Genomic DNA, 19,490 nt, shown 5'->3' with positions numbered 1-19,490 from the left:
ACTCATGGCATTGCTTGCGGTGGTGGAACCGGAAGCCCGTTTAATTGGTAACTTGAACGGCAGGTTTCAAAATGTCAGCGGTAATGCCTTGAAGCCAACTTGGGTCCTTTATGCCTCAACGGAAATGTTAAGGCGCTTCGACGCGATTGGTCCAAATGTCATAGCGCTTCGATGCGATTGGCTGCGCAGTTCGACATTGCTCAACATTTCTGAAATATTGTCAGACTATCCTTCGTCAGCTAGCGCTCAGGTCGCAGTCTCCCCTGGAGGCGTGGGTTCGAGTCCCACTTCTGACAGATGTATCCTTTGGCTGCAGACAGAGACTTCAGTCTTCTGCTACGTTGAGCCAACAGGGCGTTAACTTTGACAAAACACAGCATTAGGCAAATGCAAGTATTCATTGGGCCGGCGTTGAAGACAAGCATGAGTTTTTAGACACTTTTTGAAAATGGTTAAAGCCTCCGCTGCTCGAATTGAGATAGGCAAGCCGAACCACCAGCTGGGAACAGTCCAGGAAAAGGTCCATGAGAGTGATTTTGTGCCTCTTTGGGATGGCATCACGAGGCGTCGTTCACTTGCAGAACGCAAGAATAGGACTGAACCAGCGACTTTAGTTATATTGCTGCAGAGCCAGTGGTTATCTTGTAGGCAAACATCAGTATCTAGAATCTGATGCGAACAGCTATTGGTAGCCAGTGCAAAATTACGAAGAGAGGTGTGACGTGGGCTTTCTTTGGCTTGTTGAAGACCACTCTCGCTGCTGCATCCTGGGTCAGTTGCAGAGGCTTGATAGTACATGCCGGAAGACCCGCCAAGGGAGCATAACAGTAGCCCAGTCTGGAAAAAACAAAGAGCTTGGACAAGGAGTTGTGTGGCCTGCTCTGATCGGAAGGGTCTAATCTTCCGAACGTTGTATAAGGCAAATCTGCAAGATCGGGCCAGTGCAGCAATATTGCCTTTGAAACTTCACAAAACCTCAGGAGGACATAGTCATGTGTTACATGAATATGAGAGGGATGCTATTACTGCCTTCATGCAGTGTTAGCCAGAATGAATGCAGAATTTTCACTTCATTGTATATAAAAGGATGGCAAGGGTCTACACGCAATGTGGCTGGATGAGATTCAGGAAATTAACCTGGAACCTCACAGTTTTCCACAAAACATCATTTCACCTGCCCTGAATAGGAGCTGTGGCCTTTTGCCCCCAGGAGACACAGGGAAACCCACACGGAAGGGGACAGAGAACCTCACTCTTTCTTTCTAAGCCACGGGTGTCAAACTCAGTCCCTGGAAGGCCGGAGACCTGCAGAGTGTAGATTCAAGCCTGATTGAACACACCTGATCCAACTAATCATTGCCTTCAGGCTCATTTGAAAACTACATGCCTTGTGTGTTTGAGAAGGGTTGGAACAACACTCTACAGTGCTTGGGCCCTAAAAGAATTTAGTTTTATACCCCTGGTCTAAGCGCTCTCAGTGATCAGAAAAAAGCACAACTCTGCCCCGTGTGAGGCTCAAACTCACAACCTTCAGATTATGAGACTAGGCTTGTGGGCTAAAGCGCGCCCAAACAGAGAATAAGTAGCTTCTAGGTCCTTGCATTCAAGTGTGGCTCCAACAGGCCATCCCTAGCCAAGCAAGTGTGTCAGGATTGCCGAGCGGTCTAAGGCGCTGCGTTCAGGTCGCAGTCTCCCTTGGAGGCTTGGGTTACAGCTAATGCGAACAGCTATTGATAGCCAGTGCAAAATTACGAAGAGAGGTGTGACGTGGGCTTTCTTTTTTTCTCGCTGAAGACCACTCTCGCTGCTACATCCTGGGTCAGTTGCAGAGGCTTGATAGTACGTGCCGGAAGACCCGCCAAGGGAGCATAACAGTAGCCCAGTCTGGAGAAAACAAAGAGCTTGGACAAGGAGTTGTGTGGCCTGCTCTGATCGGAAGGGTCTAATCTTCCGAACGTTGTATAAGGCAAATCTGCAGGATCGGGCCAGTGCAGCAATATTGCCTTTGAAACTTCACAAAACCTCAGGAGGACGTGGCCATGTGTTACATGAATATGAGAGGGATGCTATTACTGCCTTCATGCAGTGTTAGCCAGCATGAATGCAGAATTTTCACTTCATTGTATATAAAAGGATGGCACGGGTCTACACGCAATGTCGCTGGATGAGATTCAGGAAATTTACCTGGAACCTCACAGTTTTCCACAAAACATCATTTCACCTGCCCTGAAGAGGAGCTGTGGCCTTTTGCCCCCAGGAGACACAGGGAAACCCACACGGAAGGGGACAGAGAACCTCACTCTTTCTTTCTAAGCCATGGGTGTCAAACTCAGTCCCTGGAAGGCCGGACACCTGCAGAGTTTAGATTCAAGCCTGATTGAACACACCTGATCCAACTAATCATGGCTTTCAGGCTCATTTGAAAACTACATGCCTTTTGTGTTTGAGAAGGGTTGGAACAACACTCTACAGGGCTCGGGCCCTAAAGGAATTTAGTTTGATTCCCCTGGTCTAAGCGCCCTCAGTGATCAGAAAAAGCACCACTTTGCCCCGTGTGAGGCTCGAACTCACGACCTTCAGATTATGAGACTGACGCGCTGCCTAACTGCGCCAACGAGGCTTGTGGGCTAAAGGGCGCCCAAACAGAGAATAAGTAGCTTCTAGGTCCTTGCATTCAGGTGTGGCTCCAACAGGCCATCCCTAGCCAAGCAAAGTGTGTCAGGATGGTCGAGCGGTCTAAGGCGCAGTGTTCAGGTCGCAGTCTCCCCTGGAGGCGTGGGTTCGAATCCCACTTCTGACAGATGTATCCTTTGGCTGCAGACAGAGACTTCAGTCTACTGCTACGTTGAGCCAGCAGGGCATTAACTTTGACAAAACACAGCATTAAGCAAATGCAAGTATTCATTGGGCAGGCGTTGAAGACAAGCATGAGTTTTTAGACACTTTTTGAAAATGGTTAAAGCCGATCCACCAGCTGGGAAAAGTCCAGGAAAAGGTCCATGAGAGTGATTTTGTGCCTCTTTGGGATGGCATCACGAGGCGTCGTTCACTTGCAGAACGCAAGCATAGGACTGAACCAGCGACTTTAGGTATATTGCTGCAGAGCCAGTGGTTATCTTGTAGGCAAACATCAGTATCTTGAATCTGATTGCGAACAGCTATTGGTAGCCAGTGCAACATTACGAAGAGAGGTGTGACGTGGGCTTTCTTTGGCTCGTTGAAGACCACTCTCGCTGCTGCATCCTGGGTCAGTTGCAGAGGCTTGATAGTACGTGCCGGAAGACCCGCCAAGGGAGCATAACAGTAGCCCAGTCTGGAGAAAACAAAGAGCTTGGACAAGGAGTTGTGTGGCCTGCTCTGATCGGAAGGGTCTAATCTTCCGAACGTTGTATAAGGCAAATCTGCAGGATCGGGCCAGTGCAGCAATATTGCCTTTGAAACTTCACAAAACCTCAGGAGGACGTGGCCATGTGTTACATGAATATGAGAGGGATGCTATTACTGCCTTCATGCAGTGTTAGCCAGCATGAATGCAGAATTTTCACTTCATTGTATATAAAAGGATGGCACGGGTCTACACGCAATGTGGCTGGATGAGATTCAGGAAATTTACCTGGAACCTCACAGTTTTCCACAAAACATCATTTCACCTGCCCTGAAGAGGAGCTGTGGCCTTTTGCCCCCAGGAGACACAGGGAAACCCACACGGAAGGGGACAGAGAACCTCACTTTTTCTTTCTAAGCCACGAGTGTCAAACTCAGTCCCTGGAAGGCCGGAGACCTGCAGAGTTTAGATTCAAGCCTGATTGAACACACCTGATCCAACTAATCATGGCCTTCAGGCTCATTTGAAAAACTACATGCCTTGTGTGTTTGAGAAGGGTTGGAACAACACTCTACAGGGCTCGGGCCCTAAAGGAATTTAGTTTGATTCCCTTGGTCTAAGCGCCCTCAGTGATCAGAAAAAGCACCACTTTGCCCCGTGTGAGGCTCGCACTCACGACCTTCAGATTATGAGACTGACACTGCGCCAACGAGGCTTGGGGCTAAAGGGCGCCCAAACAGAGAATAAGTAGCTTCTAGGTCCTTGCATTCAGGTGTGGCTCCAACAGGCCATCCCTAGCCAAGCAAGTGTGTCAGGATGGCTGAGCGGTCTAAGGCGCTGCGTTCAGGTCTCACTCTCCCCTGGAGGCGTGGGTCTGAATCTCACTTCTGACAGATGTATTCTTTGGCTGCAGACAGAGACTTCAGTCTTCTGCTACGTTGAGCCAGCATGGCGTTAACTTTGACAAAACACAGCATTAGGCAAATGCAAGTATTCATTGGGCAGGCGTTGAAGACAAGCATGAGTTTTTAGACACTTTTTGAAAATGGTTAAAGCCTCCGCTGCTCGAATTGAGATAGGCAAGCCGAACCACCAGCTGGGAACAGTCCAGGAAAAGGTCCATGAGAGTGATTTTGTGCCTCTTTGGGATGGCATCACGAGGCGTCGTTCACTTGCAGAACGCAAGCATAGGACTGAACCAGCGACTTTAGGTATATTGCTGCAGAGCCAGTGGTTATCTTGTAGGCAAACATCAGTATCTTGAATCTGATGCGAACAGCTATTGGTAGCCAGTGCAAAATTACGAAGAGAGGTGTGACGTGGGCTTTCTTTTTTTCTCGTTGAAGACCACTCTCGCTGCCGCATCCTGGGTCAGTTGCAGAGGCTTGATAGTACGTGCCGGAAGACCCGCCAAGGGAGCATAACAGTAGCCCAGTCTGGAGAAAACAAAGAGCTTGGACAAGGAGTTGTGTGGCCTGCTCTGATCGGAAGGGTCTAATCTTCCGAACGTTGTATAAAGCAAATCTGCAGGATCGGGCCAGTGCAGCAATATTGCCTTTGAAACTTCACAAAACCTCAGGAGGACGTGGCCATGTGTTACATGAATATGAGAGGCATGCTATTACTGCCTTCATGCAGTGTTATCCAGCATGAATGCAGAATTTTCACTTCATTGTATATAAAAGGATGGCAAGGGTCTACACGCAATGTCGCTGGATGAGATTCAGGAAATTTACCTGGAACCTCACAGTTTTCCACAAAACATCATTTCACCTGCCCTGAAGAGGAGCTGTGGCCTTTTGGCCCCAGGAGACACAGGGAAACCCACACGGAAGGGGACAGAGAACCTCACTCTTTCTTTCTAAGCCACGTGTGTCAAACTCAGTCCCTGGAAGGCCGGACACTTCTTCTTCTTCTTTCTTTTTATTGGCGGGTGGCAACCGACATTTAAGGTGCATAACCGCCACCTACTGTGCTGGAGTGTGGGCCAGAAATGTAAGCATCACAAGCGACAAAAAAAAAACACTCACTTTACCTTCTTCCTACCTTTATAATAACTTCACCAATCAATTAAATCCTTTTCATTAAACCAGTTTCTTTCAAAAAGTTAAACAAAGCTCCCATTACCTGCTCTCCAATTTTAAAAAGATTTTTAAGGTTCAACACATTTTCCCCAAATTTCAGTAATTCCTCTTTTAATTTTATCCTTTGATTTCCATATTTAACACATTCACTAATCACATGTTCAGCTGATTCCTCTCCCCCTCCACAATCACACAAACCTGAAGGGTGCTTTTTCAATAAATACATAGTTTTATTTAATCCAGTATGTCCTAATTTCAACCTCGACATAATGCTACTTTCTCTAGTACATCGATCTATAGATTTCCTTTTCCCTACTTCTTGCACAATATTGTACAAATGTCGCCCTTTCTTCCCTTCATCCCATTGTCTCTGCCATGTCTTCATAATATTTTCCTTTATTTTTACTTTAACTTCAGCTTTACTTAGTGCCACTTTTGTTATTCTGTCGAGTTTCAAAGCTTGCTTAGCCAACATATCTGCTGTCTCATTTCCCTCAATCCCCCTATGAGCTGGAATCCACAAAAATCTGACCGCTACATTAATATGTTGCAGTCTATATACAGTCTCATAAATTTCGTACACAATATCAAGTCTACTATTAGATGATAAAGACTGAAGAGACATTAATGATGATAAACTATCCGAGCAAATTAGAACCTTGGTAATTTTGTTTTCCTCTACCCACTGTAATACCCTTAAAATAGCTAACATTTCCACAGTAAATACTGTCAAATGATCAGAGGTTCTTTCCTTAACATTAATCTTTAATTCTGGAATAGTGAATGCAAAACCAGTAACACCACTCTTAGGATCTTTTGAACCATCCGTAAATGCAGCTATAAATGAATTATATATAGACCTTATTCTGTCCTCCACTTTTTCTACCCAGTTTCCTTTCCCATTAAGTCTTTTTATTTCTCCTTGAATATTGAAGTCTATAATTAGTGGCGAAAACAACCAAGGTGGCGTACTTGAAAAAGGAACAGTAGGACTGAACTTATTCTCCAGCAATTTCATTTCAATTGCTATTTTACTAGATGCCCAAGCAAAACATTCTATCTTAGCTTTCCCACTTTCCCAACAAGGAATAAGACACTTAACTGTAGGATGCCATCTTTCATTATGACCTTTTAGATTAGTCCAATAGTTCATCATCAGTTGCTCAAATCTTAAACTTAATGGAAGCTCGCCCACCTCAACTTGTAATGCACAAGCTGGAGAGGACCTTATGGCTCCACAACAAATTCGTAGTGCTTGATTTTGTATAACTTCCAGTCTCTTTAATGATGTTTTCGATGCAGATCTAAACACTATACTTCCATATTCAATCACTGGTCTTACTAAAGCCACATATATCCCTCTTAAGGCTCCCTTACTAGAACCCCACTCTATCCCAGTTAAGCACCTCATTATATTTAAAATCTTCTTACACTTTTCCTCTACTATCCTTACCTGCTCTGTCCAAGTTAGTTTAGAGTCAAACGTTACCCCTAAAAACCGAAAGTAATTTACCTGCTCAATTTGATTCCCATACAATAACACCTTAGCCACCCTATCCCTCTTTTGAGTAAAAACCATCATCTTTGTCTTTTCCACTGAAAATTTAAAACCCCATGAATAAGACCATTCTTCAATTAAACCTACAGCTTCCTGTATCTTCTCTTGAACTAACAACAAGCTCTTACCATTTTTCCAAAGGGCAGCGTCATCAGCAAATAATGATTTCCCAATATCATACCTTATTTTACTAAAAACATCATTAATCATAATAGAGAAAAGTAATGGGCTTATCACACTACCCTGCGGGGGTGCAATTATCCACTTTGAATTTATTAGACACTGAAGCACCAATTTTAACCTGAATATACCTTTCAGATAGAAAACTTTTGACCCAATTAAAAACTCTTCCCTTAATACCCATTTTATCTAATTTAATCATTAGCCCCTCTTTCCATACCATATCATAAGCTTTTTCCACATCCAAGAAAACTGCCATAACCGATTCCTTATTTATCATAGCTTTTCTAACTTCTGTTTCCAAGCAAACCACAGGGTCCATTGTTCCCCGTCCTTTCCTAAACCCACTTTGATAAGGGGATAAAAGATATTTACTTTCTATATAAAATGTCATTCTTTCTACAATCATCCGTTCCATAATTTTCCCAACATGCGACGTAAGGGCAATGGGCCTGTAATTTGCTGGATTCGTTGAATCCTTACCTGGTTTTGCTATAGGTATAATAATAGCCTCTTTCCAACTTATTGGTAATCTCCCTTCTTCCCAGCTCTTATTATATATACCTAAAAGTTTCATTTGCATTAAAATTCCAAACTGTTTCAACATACTATAACTAATCTGATCTTTTCCTGGAGCAGTTACCTTAGCTTTATCTATTGCCCGTTTCATTTCACTTAATGTAAAAGGGGAATCCATAGCATCCTCTGTACTTTCCTTTCTTATTAGTGCCTCTGGGTATGCATCTCTAGCCACTTCTCTTCCTCTTTTCCCAGCCTCTGACAGATTACTAGAACTATGAATTTCAACCAAGGCCTTAGCTATGATATCAGCTTTTTCCCTATTTGTTACTGCTATGGTTTCACCTGCTTTTAAAACTGGAAACTGCCAGTCCTTTCTAATTCCCCTCATTTTCCTTATCATTCCCCACACATTTCCTAATGGAGTCGTTCTACCTATTTTATTACAATATTCTCTCCAACTGTCTCTTTTTGCCTTCTTTACTACTTTCCTAACTTGAGCCTGGGCCTTTTTGTATTCTATCAATCTTTGGAAGTTAAGATTACTCTTCAGCATTTTAAATGCCTTATTTCTTACTTTAATGCTTTTCCCACACTCTTCCGTCCACCATGGAACTGGTTTCCTATTCATTTTTCCTTTGCTTTTTGGAATACATAAGTTAGCCACTCTAATCAGTACTTCTTTAAACTTTTCTTCAATTTCATCTATATCCTGGCTTAAATCAATTTCACTACTCGCCTCCTCACATAGATATTCAAATTTACCCCACATAGCCTTATTTAATATCCATTTATCCTCTCTTCCTTCTTCCCTCTCATCCTTTCTCACACCTAACTTACATACAACAGGAAAATGATCACTACCCATAGTTGATTCCTCCCATAACTCCCACTCACAAATACCTGCCACCTCTTTTGACACTAGTGTTAAATCAAGTGCTGAACTTTTACCCGTGTGAACATCTATTCTTGTGCTTCTCCCATCATTAATGCATACCAAATCAAACTCATCCAACAACTGTTCTACTATTAGCCCATTTAAATCAGTTCTCCCCCCTCCCCATAATGAACTATGGGCATTAAAATCTCCACATAAAACAATGCGGTCACTTGCTAGTTCAACAATCTGATTTAATTTATTACCATCTAATCTTCTACATGGATTATAATAATTTACCACAGAAAACTTCTCTTGCTTAGTCCATATTTTAACAATAATATACTCTTCCGCCCTTCCTTTTGATATAACTTGATATGGAATATTCTTCTTGATAAATGTAGCACACCCACCCCCTACACCATCTTCCCTATCATTCCTTACACTAACATAATTATATATACTAAAATCTAATTTCTGTGATAACCATGTTTCTTGTATACAGATTACATCAGGTGTAGTTGGTAACGAACTGATAAAATACTTAAATTCTTGCCCATTTGCCACCAAGCTTCTTGCATTCCATTGAAGAATAAGAACCATAATATCAGCCAACAGATGAAGCTTCCTGACTGGCCTGAGCACTTAACTCATTCCTCACCTCTTCCCAGGACAAATCATTCAGGCTAAGATGGTTCACTGCTCCGTTTTTGACTTTGCCTCAGTGGTAGCATTGATGACCCCTGCTATAAAGATGACTAATTTCCTTAAATCAACCAGAACTTTACCCCCTTTTATCTGTTCATGTTGATCATTATTCAGATTCATTATTCACTTGTCTCATTTACTACTCTTTCATCCCTGTGATTCACCAGTCCAACATATGATATTTATGATATGATATTTTATTTTTCACTCTGACCTGCTGAATCTCAACCTGCCTTTTCATTACTTCACATCCCCCATATGCCACACTGTGATTTCCTCCACAGTTACAGCATTTCAGTTGCACATCCCTTCTACATTTCTCATAATCATGGTCCTCACCACATCTAGCACACCTTCTTTTCCCTTTGCAATTCATGGCTGTGTGACCAAACCTCTGGCATTTAAAACATCTCAAAGGTTTAGGAACGTATTCTCTCACATTATACATCATATATCCTAGGGATACTCGGTTAGGAAGCATTTCATCCTCAAATTCCAACAACACACTTTCACTTACTTGTCTCACCCCATTCTTAAAGCTGGTCAATCTTCGGGCATCTTTCACTTTCCCTCCTTTTAAGTTTGCTTTTATTTCATCCACATTTACATCAACAGGGATCCCCCAAATCACCCCCCTATTCCACATGTTTCTCTTCTCCACGCGACTAACGCTACTTACTTTAAACCTTCCTATCTCCTTCATTCTACAGGCCCTTTCTCTTTGATCTTCATTTTTGCATATTATTAAAAGGTTTCCATCCCTCAAAACTTTGGCCATTTTGACATCTCCCACTTGGTTTTTTAATATCGTAGTCAACTTCACTGGATTCATACAAAGCACTCCATTTTCTTCCTCAAATCTAAGTATTACTTTGCACTCATCATCTATCTTCAAATTATCATCCTTTCCATCCACTTTAGTCATCATCCCTTTGAATTTCTTTGACCCCTCTTTTCCACTTTCACCACCCCGTTTCTCTCTTATTCTATCTCTCTCCTGACTAAACTCCATATGATCTTCATTCTTAGTGTCATCCGAGTTAGCCCATTCTGGCCCATTTCCAGCACAGCTTTGCCTACCCGACATCGTTTTCACTCCTTTGTCACGTTTCCCCATTTCTTCCAATAAAGTTCCTTGTCTTCTCTTCATTAGGTGACAGCAACTCGAAGAACTTTTATCATCGCTTCTTCAACTTTTCCTCCTGCGTAAACTTTCCAAAGGATAAGTCTCCAGTCACCAAACTTCCAACCCCCCCACCACCAAGTGGAGATATTGCCCTTTGGTCTTTTTGTATTCTACAGATTTCAGCTAATTAACGATAGGCCCTCCCTCTTCATTAACTACTGGGTGATTCTCATTGGATCTCAAGATTCAATTCTTATTGAAAGAACGCTTTAAAAGCAACACAGAGGCTGCATCCACATCTTCACTGACAACTCTCTCAAGCCTTGTTCACGCGGACGCTAAACATTCTTTCCAAATCTTTATCTTCGTCCGATACAGGCTCAAACATATCAGGTTGGAAGCCTAATCTCTCCATCTTTCACGCTGGAAAGAAGAGATCCGAGCTGTGAAACCGCCAATCAGAGCAGAGCTCGACATTATTGTTCATGACCCTTCCAAATAATTCTAGGGACAAATCCCAGGGTTGTAAATGGACATGTAAAACCGTTCTGGAGAATTTTTGCCCATACCCAAGCCACGTACCTTTTATGTAGATATCATTTAAATTATTGTATCAATGCATTCTATGGCACCTTGATACCATAACTGGGATTATGAACTCATATTTTGGCCGGAAAGAATAGTTTGAATTTCTTAACGATGGATTTGTTTCTTAGAAACACACAGCCTTTCCCTTCAAAAGACAGTAATTGATGTGAATTACTTGTGGATTATTTTTATATTTATATCAGCTCTTTGTACTTTCGTTCTGATGCCACCCATTCATTGGGGAGCAAGTGATGTAATTCTACATTTTTCCAAATCTTTTCCAATGATAAACTAAAAACTCTTTTAAAAAAAAGAGAGATTTTTATGAATATTCTCTATTATTTGAGTCATATCAGGGGCTTTTTTAATGACATTCATTGTCTATCATAGACACACTGTCAAACTTTAACTGAAAAATTGTAAATAAGTGTAGATGAAAATCTCAGATCCTTATGTCAATGTCAATGTCAATGTCACCTTTATTTATATAGCGCTTTAAACAAAATACATTGCGTCAAAGCAACTGAACAACATTCATTAGGAAAACAGTGTCAATAATGCAAAAATGATAGTTAAAGGCAGTTCATCATTGGATTCAGTTATGTCATCTCTGTTCAGTTAAATAGTGTCTGTGCATTTATTTGCAATCAAGTCAACGATATCGCTGTAGATGAAGTGTCGCCAACTAAGCAAGCCAGAGGCAACAGCGGCAAGGAACAGAAACTCCATCGGTGACAGAATGGAGAAAAAAACCTTGGGAGAAACCAGGCTCAGTTGGGGGGCCAGTTCTCCTCTGACCAGACGAAACCAGTAGTTCAATTCCAGGCTGCAGCAAAGTCAGATTGTGCAGAAGAATCATCTGTTTCCTGTGGTCTTGTCCTGGTGCTCCTCTGAGACAAGGTCTTTACAGGGGATCTGTATCTGGGGCTCTAGTTGTCCTGGTCTCCGCTGTCTTTCAGGGATGTAGAGGTCCTTTCTAGGTGCTGATCCAGCATCTGGTCTGGATACGTACTGGATCCGGGTGACTGCAGTGACCCTCTGATCTGGACACAGACTGGATCTGGTGGCCACGGTGACCTCGGAACAAGAGAGAAACAGACAAATATTAGCGTAGATGCCATTCTTCTAATGATGTAGCAAGTACATAGGTTGTTATGGGAAGTGTTTCCGGTTCCGGTTTACCTAATTAATGCAGCCAAAAAATCCTTTAACGGATTTGGATAATAAAATCATATTAGTATGTTATGTGTATGCCAGGTTAAAGAGATGGGTCTTTAATCTAGATTTAAACTGCAAGAGTGTGTCTGCCTCCCGAACAATGTTAGGTAGGTTATTCCAGAGTTTGGGCGCCAAATAGGAAAAGGATCTGCCGCCTGCAGTTGATTTTGATATTCTAGGTATTATCAAATTGCCTAAGTTTTGAGAACGTAGCGGACGTAGAGGATTATAATGTAAAAGGACCTCATTCAAATACTGAGGTGCTAAACCATTCAGGGCTTTATAAGTAATAAGCAATATTTTAAAATCTATGCGATGCTTGATAGGGAGCCAGTGCAGTGTTGACAGGACCGGGCTAATATGGTCATACTTCCTGGTTCTAGTAAGAACTCTTGCTGCTGCATTTTGGACTAGCTGTAGTTTGTTTACTAAGCGTGCAGAACAACCACCCAATAAAGCATTACAATAATCTAACCTTGAGGTCATAAATGCATGGATTAACATTTCTGCATTTGACATTGAGAGCATAGGCCGTAATTTAGATATATTTTTGAGATGGAAAAATGCAGTTTTACAAATGCTAGAAACGTGGCTTTCTAAGGAAAGATTGCGATCAAGTAGCACACCTAGGTTCCTAACTGATGACGAAGAATTGACAGAGCAACCATCAAGTCTTAGACAGTGTTCTAGGTTATTACAAGCAGTGTTTTTAGGTCCTATAATTAACACCTCTGTTTTTTCAGAATTTAGCAGTAAGAAATTACTCGTCATCCAGTTTTTTATATCGACTATGCAATCCATTAGTTTTTCAAATTGGTGTGTTTCACCGGGCTGCGAAGAAATATAGAGCTGAGTATCATCAGCATAACAGTGAAAGCTAACACCATGTTTCCTGATGATATCTCCCAAGGGTAACATATAAAGCGTGATGAGTAGCGGCCCTAGTACTGAGCCTTGAGGTACTCCATACTGCACTTGTGATCGATAGGATACATCTTCATTCACTGCTACGAACTGATGGCGGTCATATAAGTACGATTTAAACCATGCTAATGCACTTCCACTGATGCCAACAAAGTATTCAAGTCTATGCAAAAGAATGTTGTGGTCAATTGTGTCAAACGCAGCACTAAGGTCCAATAAAACTAATAGAGAGATACACCCACGATCAGATGATAAGAGCAGATCATTTGTAACTCTAAGAAGAGCAGTCTCAGTACCATGATACGGTCTAAATCCTGACTGGAAATCCTCACATATACCATTTTTCTCTAAGAAGGAATATAATTGTGTGGATACCACCTTTTCTAGTATCTTGGACAGAAAAGGGAGATTCGAGATTGGTCTATAATTAACTAGTTCCTTGGGGTCAAGTTGTGGTTTTTTGATGAGAGGCTTAATAACAGCCAGTTTGAAGGTTTTGGGGACATGTCCTAATGACAATGAGGAATTAATAATAGTCAGAAGAGGATCTATGACTTCTGTAAGCACCTCTTTCAGGAGCTTAGATGGTATAGGGTCTAACATACATGTTGTTGGTTTAGATGATTTAACAAGTTTATACAATTATTCCTCTCCTATGGTAGAGAATGAGTGGAACTGTTCCTCAGGGGGTCTATAGTGCACTGTCTGATGTGATACTGTAGCTGACGGCTGAATGGTTGCAATTTTATCTCTAATAGTATCGATTTTAGAAGTAAAGTAGTTCATAAACTCATTACTGCTGTGGTGTTGGGAAATGTCAACACTTGTTGAGGCTTTATTTTTCGTTAATTTAGCCACTGTATTGAATAAATACCTGGGGTTATGTTTGTTTTCTTCTAAAAGAGAAGAAAAGTAATCGGATCTAGCAGTTTTTAATGCTTTTCTGTAGGATATGTTACTTTCCCGCCAAGCAATACGAAATACCTCTAGTTTTGTTTTCCTCCAGCTGCGCTCCATTTTTCGGGCTGCTCTCTTTAGGGTGCGAGTATGCTCATTATACCATGGTGTCAAACTGTTTTCCTTAACCTTCCTTAAGTGTAAAGGAGCAACTTTATTTAAAGTGCTAGAAAAGAGAGAGTCCATAGTTTCTGTTACATAATCAAGTTGTTCTGAGGTTTTGGATATGCTAAGGAATTTGGATACATCAGGAAGATAACTTAAAAAGCAGTCTTTTGTGTTAGAAGTGATGGTTCTTCCATACTTGTAACAAGAAGTAGAATTTACAATTTTGGCTATATGAATTTTGCAAAGAACTAAATAATGATCTGAGATATCATCACTTGGCTGAATAATTTCAACACCATCAACATCAATTCCATGTGACAGTATTAAATCTAGAGTATGATTTTGACAATGAGTAGGTCCTGAAACGTGTTGTCTAACACCAATAGAGTTCAGAATGTCTACAAATGCTGATCCCAATGCATCGTTTTCATTATCAACATGGATATTAAAATCACCAACTATTAAAACTTTATATGCAGCCAGAACTAACTCAGATGTAAAATCACCAAACTCTTTAATAAAGTCTTATCAAGCCTTCCATTGGCTAGTGACATTCCAGAACGTTCTCATTTGTTAATTACAGGTCCAGAGGAGAATCAAAGGTAATCAGTCAAGCTGAAAGGGGAGGAGCCGCTTAAATTCAAAGCTGTACTTAATGGCAAAGACGAGGACTGGTGGGTATTGTGTTAACGTTTGTCAGGATGGGTCTTTTGCAATATGTGTTAGTGCTGGTTGTGCTTGTGGTGTTTGATCTGAAGAATGCTTTTGGAAGTTTGAGATCCAGTCAAAGTCCAAAAAGCAAGAAGCATCAATCATATCTAGCTTCCAGAGTGCCTGTTTCTTCTCAAGTGCTCGGAAACACTTTGCAGAAGGCTTCTCCGTCTCAGAGTCTTGACTACAGAGGATTTGCACAAGAGCCTCTTGGTCTTCAGGAGAAGCAGGTGTTGCAGGGACCAGTGAAGCCTTTGGACTGGAGGTTCCCCATTGTTCCAGAAGTGCCGAGTGAGATGGCGGTGGACTTCCATTTGAGGCAACCTGTGACTCCCAGTAGTGTAGCTATTCAATGTGGTGAGAACCGGGTTCATGTGGAGGTACAGCAGGACTTGTTTAGCAATGGTGAACTGATCCAGCCATCTGGTCTGACTTTGGGAGGATGTCCTGTTGTCGGTTTGGTCCCAGGCTCCAAGGTGCTCTTCTTTGAGAATGAACTGCAGGACTGCAACAGTGTGTTGATGGTAAGAGCGGTTAAGTGTTACTAGATCTATTGAACCCTACTAAAAATGGGCCCTTGTTTTGGTATCGATGGCTCCCTGAATCTATAACATCCATGGGACGGTTCTTTTATAGTGGGGGGAAAAACCCTTAATAACTGCTTAATCGGGTAACCAAGTGTTATGGCATGACTTGCTAAGATGCCTTTTGGAATGGGTTGGGGTTTGGGGAGAATCCTCTTGGTAACAACGTCAGTCTCCTATAGATGACCAAGGATGAGCTTGTCTACACCTTTGCCCTTACCTACACTCCTGAGGCGTTTGCTGGCACTCCGATTACCCGTGCAGGTGGTGCAGTTATTGGTGTTCAATGCCATTATCAAAGGTAAGTGACCTTTTGTGACTCATGGCATTGCTTGCGGTGGTGGAACCGGAAGCCCGTTTAATTGGTAACTTGAACGGCAGGTTTCAAAATGTCAGCGGTAATGCCTTGAAGCCAACTTGGGTCCCTTATGCCTCAACGGAGGCTGGTGAAGAAGTCTTGCTGTTCTCCCTGAAGCTCATGATGGGTTTGTGCAGTTTCTCTAGACCTCCTGCCTTCTGAAAGAGGCTGTGCCTAAGCAGTTCTTCCCTCTTGCAGATGACTGGTCCTATGAGAGGCCTTCAAACTCTTACTTCCTGGGTGATGTTATTAAAGTTGAGGCATCCGTGAAGGTATACAACCACGTCCCTCTGCGTGTGTTCGTGGACCGCTGTGTGGCCACCCAAGTACCTGATGTGAACGCCCTTCCGAGATATTTGTTCATTGAGAATCATGGGTGTGTTCATGTCACCAGATGCTGCAGAGTTGAGTTGTTCTCGCGTTTGCTCCTTGTAACCACTTTGTCCCCGACAACTACTTTTCACTCCTTAGATGTCTTGTGGATGCCAAGGTCACAGCTTCCAGCTCGCGCTTCATGCCTCGATCCCAGGAAGACAAAATCCGGTTCCAGCTGGAGGCCTTCATGTTCCAGGGGGGATCCAGTCCTTCTGTATGTATTCCGAGTGTTGGGGAGAACGACCTCTCCCATTTGCTTTGGTTTGTGACCCCTTACCCGTGGTGTCTCTTGCAGATCTACATAACGTGTGTTCTGAAGGCCACTCTTGCTTCTGCACCTAGTGACGCGCTCCACAAATCCTGTTCCTTTGCCAATGGGTATGTTCATGCCACGTACGAATACATTAAAGGTGCCATGTCTGATTTTTTTTTCGTATTGCAGGTGGCTTGCTGCTGATGGGAACCACCAGGTTTGTGGTTGCTGTGACTCCACATGTGGTCCTGATGGTGGAACTGCTGCTTCTCCTTTTGGAGGTAGGAAGGTGCTTTTAAGCTTGGTTTTTGACCCTTCAAGCACTTAACTCTGGTGTCTGCTTTTTTTCTAGGCCTTCAGTGGGAAGGGAAGGCCTCGCTCGGTCCTGTAGTGGTTCAAGAGCACAAGAAGACTTTGGCTGGTCTTCAATAAATGTGGGGGAGCAAACTTATTCTTGCTTCGGTTTTTCTTGTCTAGTTTAACCAATTGATTTGAGCGAGGAAGCGGGTAGTCCTACTGTACCTATTCTCTTGCCAGAAGGAAAGGCTCCCTTTTCACGTTAGGGAAGTTAATAACCCTTTTAAAGGGACCTGCTGTGAGCTCCCTTTTTGACTGTAAAGGTGGAATACATTGCCCATGATGCTGTAAAGGGAATTCTGGGAGTTCTGCGTGAACGTCCACTTCCTAGAAGCACTGCAGATTTTGCGTGCCTCTTATGCAGTGAACTTGATTTCTTTGTGTTGGTAACTTTAAATGAGCAGTTTAATTTTCTCCTTGCATCCCCAAATAGGTTTGCTCAGTTAAATCTGTTTCCTAATGCTCCTTGTTGACATCTCTAATGCTTTTAAATCCATGTACAATAAAAGCGCACTCCCAGTATCAACATTTTCCACCTTCAGATGGGTTATTTATAGGTTTTTCCATTGTGTTAGGAAAATGGCAGGCATCTCTTAAGTTCAATTTAGTATTTGGGGAGCCAAACTTGCAGAACCTGTACTGACGTAAGGGGTTTTTTGTGCAGTAGCAGGTCAGTTATAATTCTGAGAAATCATTGCCGAAATGACACCCAAAGAGAACTAATGTTTGGACTGGTGGATGAAATTCACCAAGCATTCATATTCAGTCACGTCTGCAGTGGTTTGTGTTCTCATAGATTCACTGAAAAGTGTCAAATAGGGTTTATAGTCAAAAGTTGCATATACACAGAGATATATTTACTGATGTTTACTTCATATTTCTTCAGACAGAATCATAATTTCTATTCATTTTCCACTGATTTACGCGATCTGATGATAATGATCCGCTCCCAGCCCTGTCTCTGTGTGTATAGTCTTCCGTGTGCGCGCTGACAGAGACCGGATTCGCCCGTGTCTTGTCCATCATAACGGTGCATCATATCCCGCCCTGTCCTGCCCATGATGCATTTCCTGTACACTTCCGTGTTGATATCTGACCACAACAACACAGAGAAACCTCTGTACCCATGAAATATCCAAATAATAAACACACGATTACGTTAGTTAATAGTTGGTATGTGATTTTCTTGAGATTTGGGGCGTTTTTATAACAATATTAAAAATGTACATCTGAAATGCTAACTTGTGCAGCGACGTAAAAGGCTATAAATAGCATATTTTTACAACCGTAAACGACCAAAAGGAGGTTATTACAAACACTCAGTCAGGGTTTAAAGTGAGTTTTGAGTAAAAGTGTACTAATAATTTCATAAATAGTCTCATGTAGCTTGATGCTAACGTTAGCTCTAATGCAGCTACATAGCAGGTGCAGATCTTCTTCATAATGCATTTTGTAGTATTGTCAAAGGTTGTAAGAAAATGTTTTGTATTTTTATAGTAAGGCTTTTGATAATAGTGGGGTAAATGTATACTGGAAATGAAGCGATGTGGCTTGGTAAACCTTGAAATACCCAAAACAAAGGCTAATAGTAGTGGAATAAAAAAAAGAAAATCCTCATTTATCATTATTGTGTCATACCTGGCCGATCTGTGAAAGGCTTGTTTCGCAAGAACAATAGAATCAAACAAGAGATAATCGCATTCCAGGAGTCAAATCAATTTTATTAGCCTTTTATGAGCCTTCTCTAAAAATACACATGACATGGTCTTAGAAAAGGTTTAATAAAATTCACACTTTGTGAGATCAGATTCTGAAATAAAGTGAAGTATTAGTAGACTTGTGGCTTTAGCTTCATCATGTATCTAAAATCATATCCTACATAATTTAGTACACTGCAGTATGTTTTAAATATTTTTATTGACATGTTTGAGCTTATCTCTATTATAACAGTCTGAGTAATTCTGATTCATGAACAGTAAACTTTGAAGTGTCAGCTTTGGGAACATTATGTATCTAGTAAGAAAGACTCCTAAGCAGCAACCTTTTAATTTTGGGTATGTCATTTGTGTCTCCATGCTGAAAATGGGGGGTGACAAGTAAGGGGTTAAATTGTGTTACGAAGACGAATGAAGTTTTTACAGGTTTGGAACAACACGGGGGTAAGGGATTAGTGACACAATTTTGGGGTGAAGTATTCTTTTAATATCACTACTTTGAGTTGCAGACAATTGACACCGTTTCGTGTTTGCTTCAAGACAGTCGAGAATTGATTTCCACTTAAAACTTGAGCTCAGCGATTTGAGTTGTATTTAAAACAAAAGCCGCAAGTAATCCACATAACTACTTTCTATATTGTGAATGTCGGGAACCAAACTACTGTTTGGAAGACAAATTAAAAGAATAAGGGGAGCCTTGTGCTGCCCCAGGTTAGCAACTGGAGGAAGGATTAAGGAATGCACAACCTTACAAAAGGTTGTGGAACCTTGGTTTAATAGTGAGAGGGGAAAACACTGGGAAGAGGCATGTAATCCCACATTCTGCTGAACCAAAACAATGCCAATAGACAAAAGACACCTAAGGGTTCTGCAAAGTTTAAAAAAAAAAAAAAAAAAAAAAAACCACTAGATTTACATGACCAGAGTAACTTCTCCACTAGAAACCACAGTCTGCTCCCCAGAGA

General features: G+C 41.8%; 1 protein-coding gene and 2 non-coding genes across 3 annotated transcripts; 2 read left to right on the top strand and 1 right to left on the bottom strand.

The window, feature by feature from the left end:
- Window positions 1-2,546: 2,546 nt before the first annotated feature.
- Window positions 2,547-2,620, bottom strand: trnam-cau (transfer RNA methionine (anticodon CAU)). The gene has a single exon. It is a non-coding gene; the product is annotated as a tRNA-Met (tRNA).
- Window positions 2,621-2,717: 97 nt separating this feature from the next.
- Window positions 2,718-2,800, top strand: trnal-cag (transfer RNA leucine (anticodon CAG)). Its single transcript has one exon. It is a non-coding gene; the product is annotated as a tRNA-Leu (tRNA).
- Window positions 2,801-14,873: 12,073 nt separating this feature from the next.
- LOC132098433 (zona pellucida sperm-binding protein 3-like) lies at window positions 14,874-16,904 on the top strand. Its single transcript, XM_059504550.1, has 8 exons — window positions 14,874-15,407; window positions 15,650-15,768; window positions 15,849-15,952; window positions 16,024-16,201; window positions 16,297-16,414; window positions 16,496-16,578; window positions 16,643-16,734; window positions 16,806-16,904. Exons 1-8 carry the CDS (start codon window positions 14,874-14,876, stop codon window positions 16,883-16,885), a joined length of 1,308 nt encoding a protein of 435 aa, XP_059360533.1. The 3' UTR covers window positions 16,886-16,904.
- Window positions 16,905-19,490: the final 2,586 nt, after the last annotated feature.

The sequence above is a fragment of the Carassius carassius genome, chromosome 22 (assembly GCF_963082965.1).
Source record: "Carassius carassius chromosome 22, fCarCar2.1, whole genome shotgun sequence".
Classification (NCBI taxonomy): Eukaryota; Metazoa; Chordata; class Actinopteri; order Cypriniformes; family Cyprinidae; genus Carassius; species Carassius carassius.
This window is presented reverse-complemented; position numbering and strand designations above follow the sequence as displayed.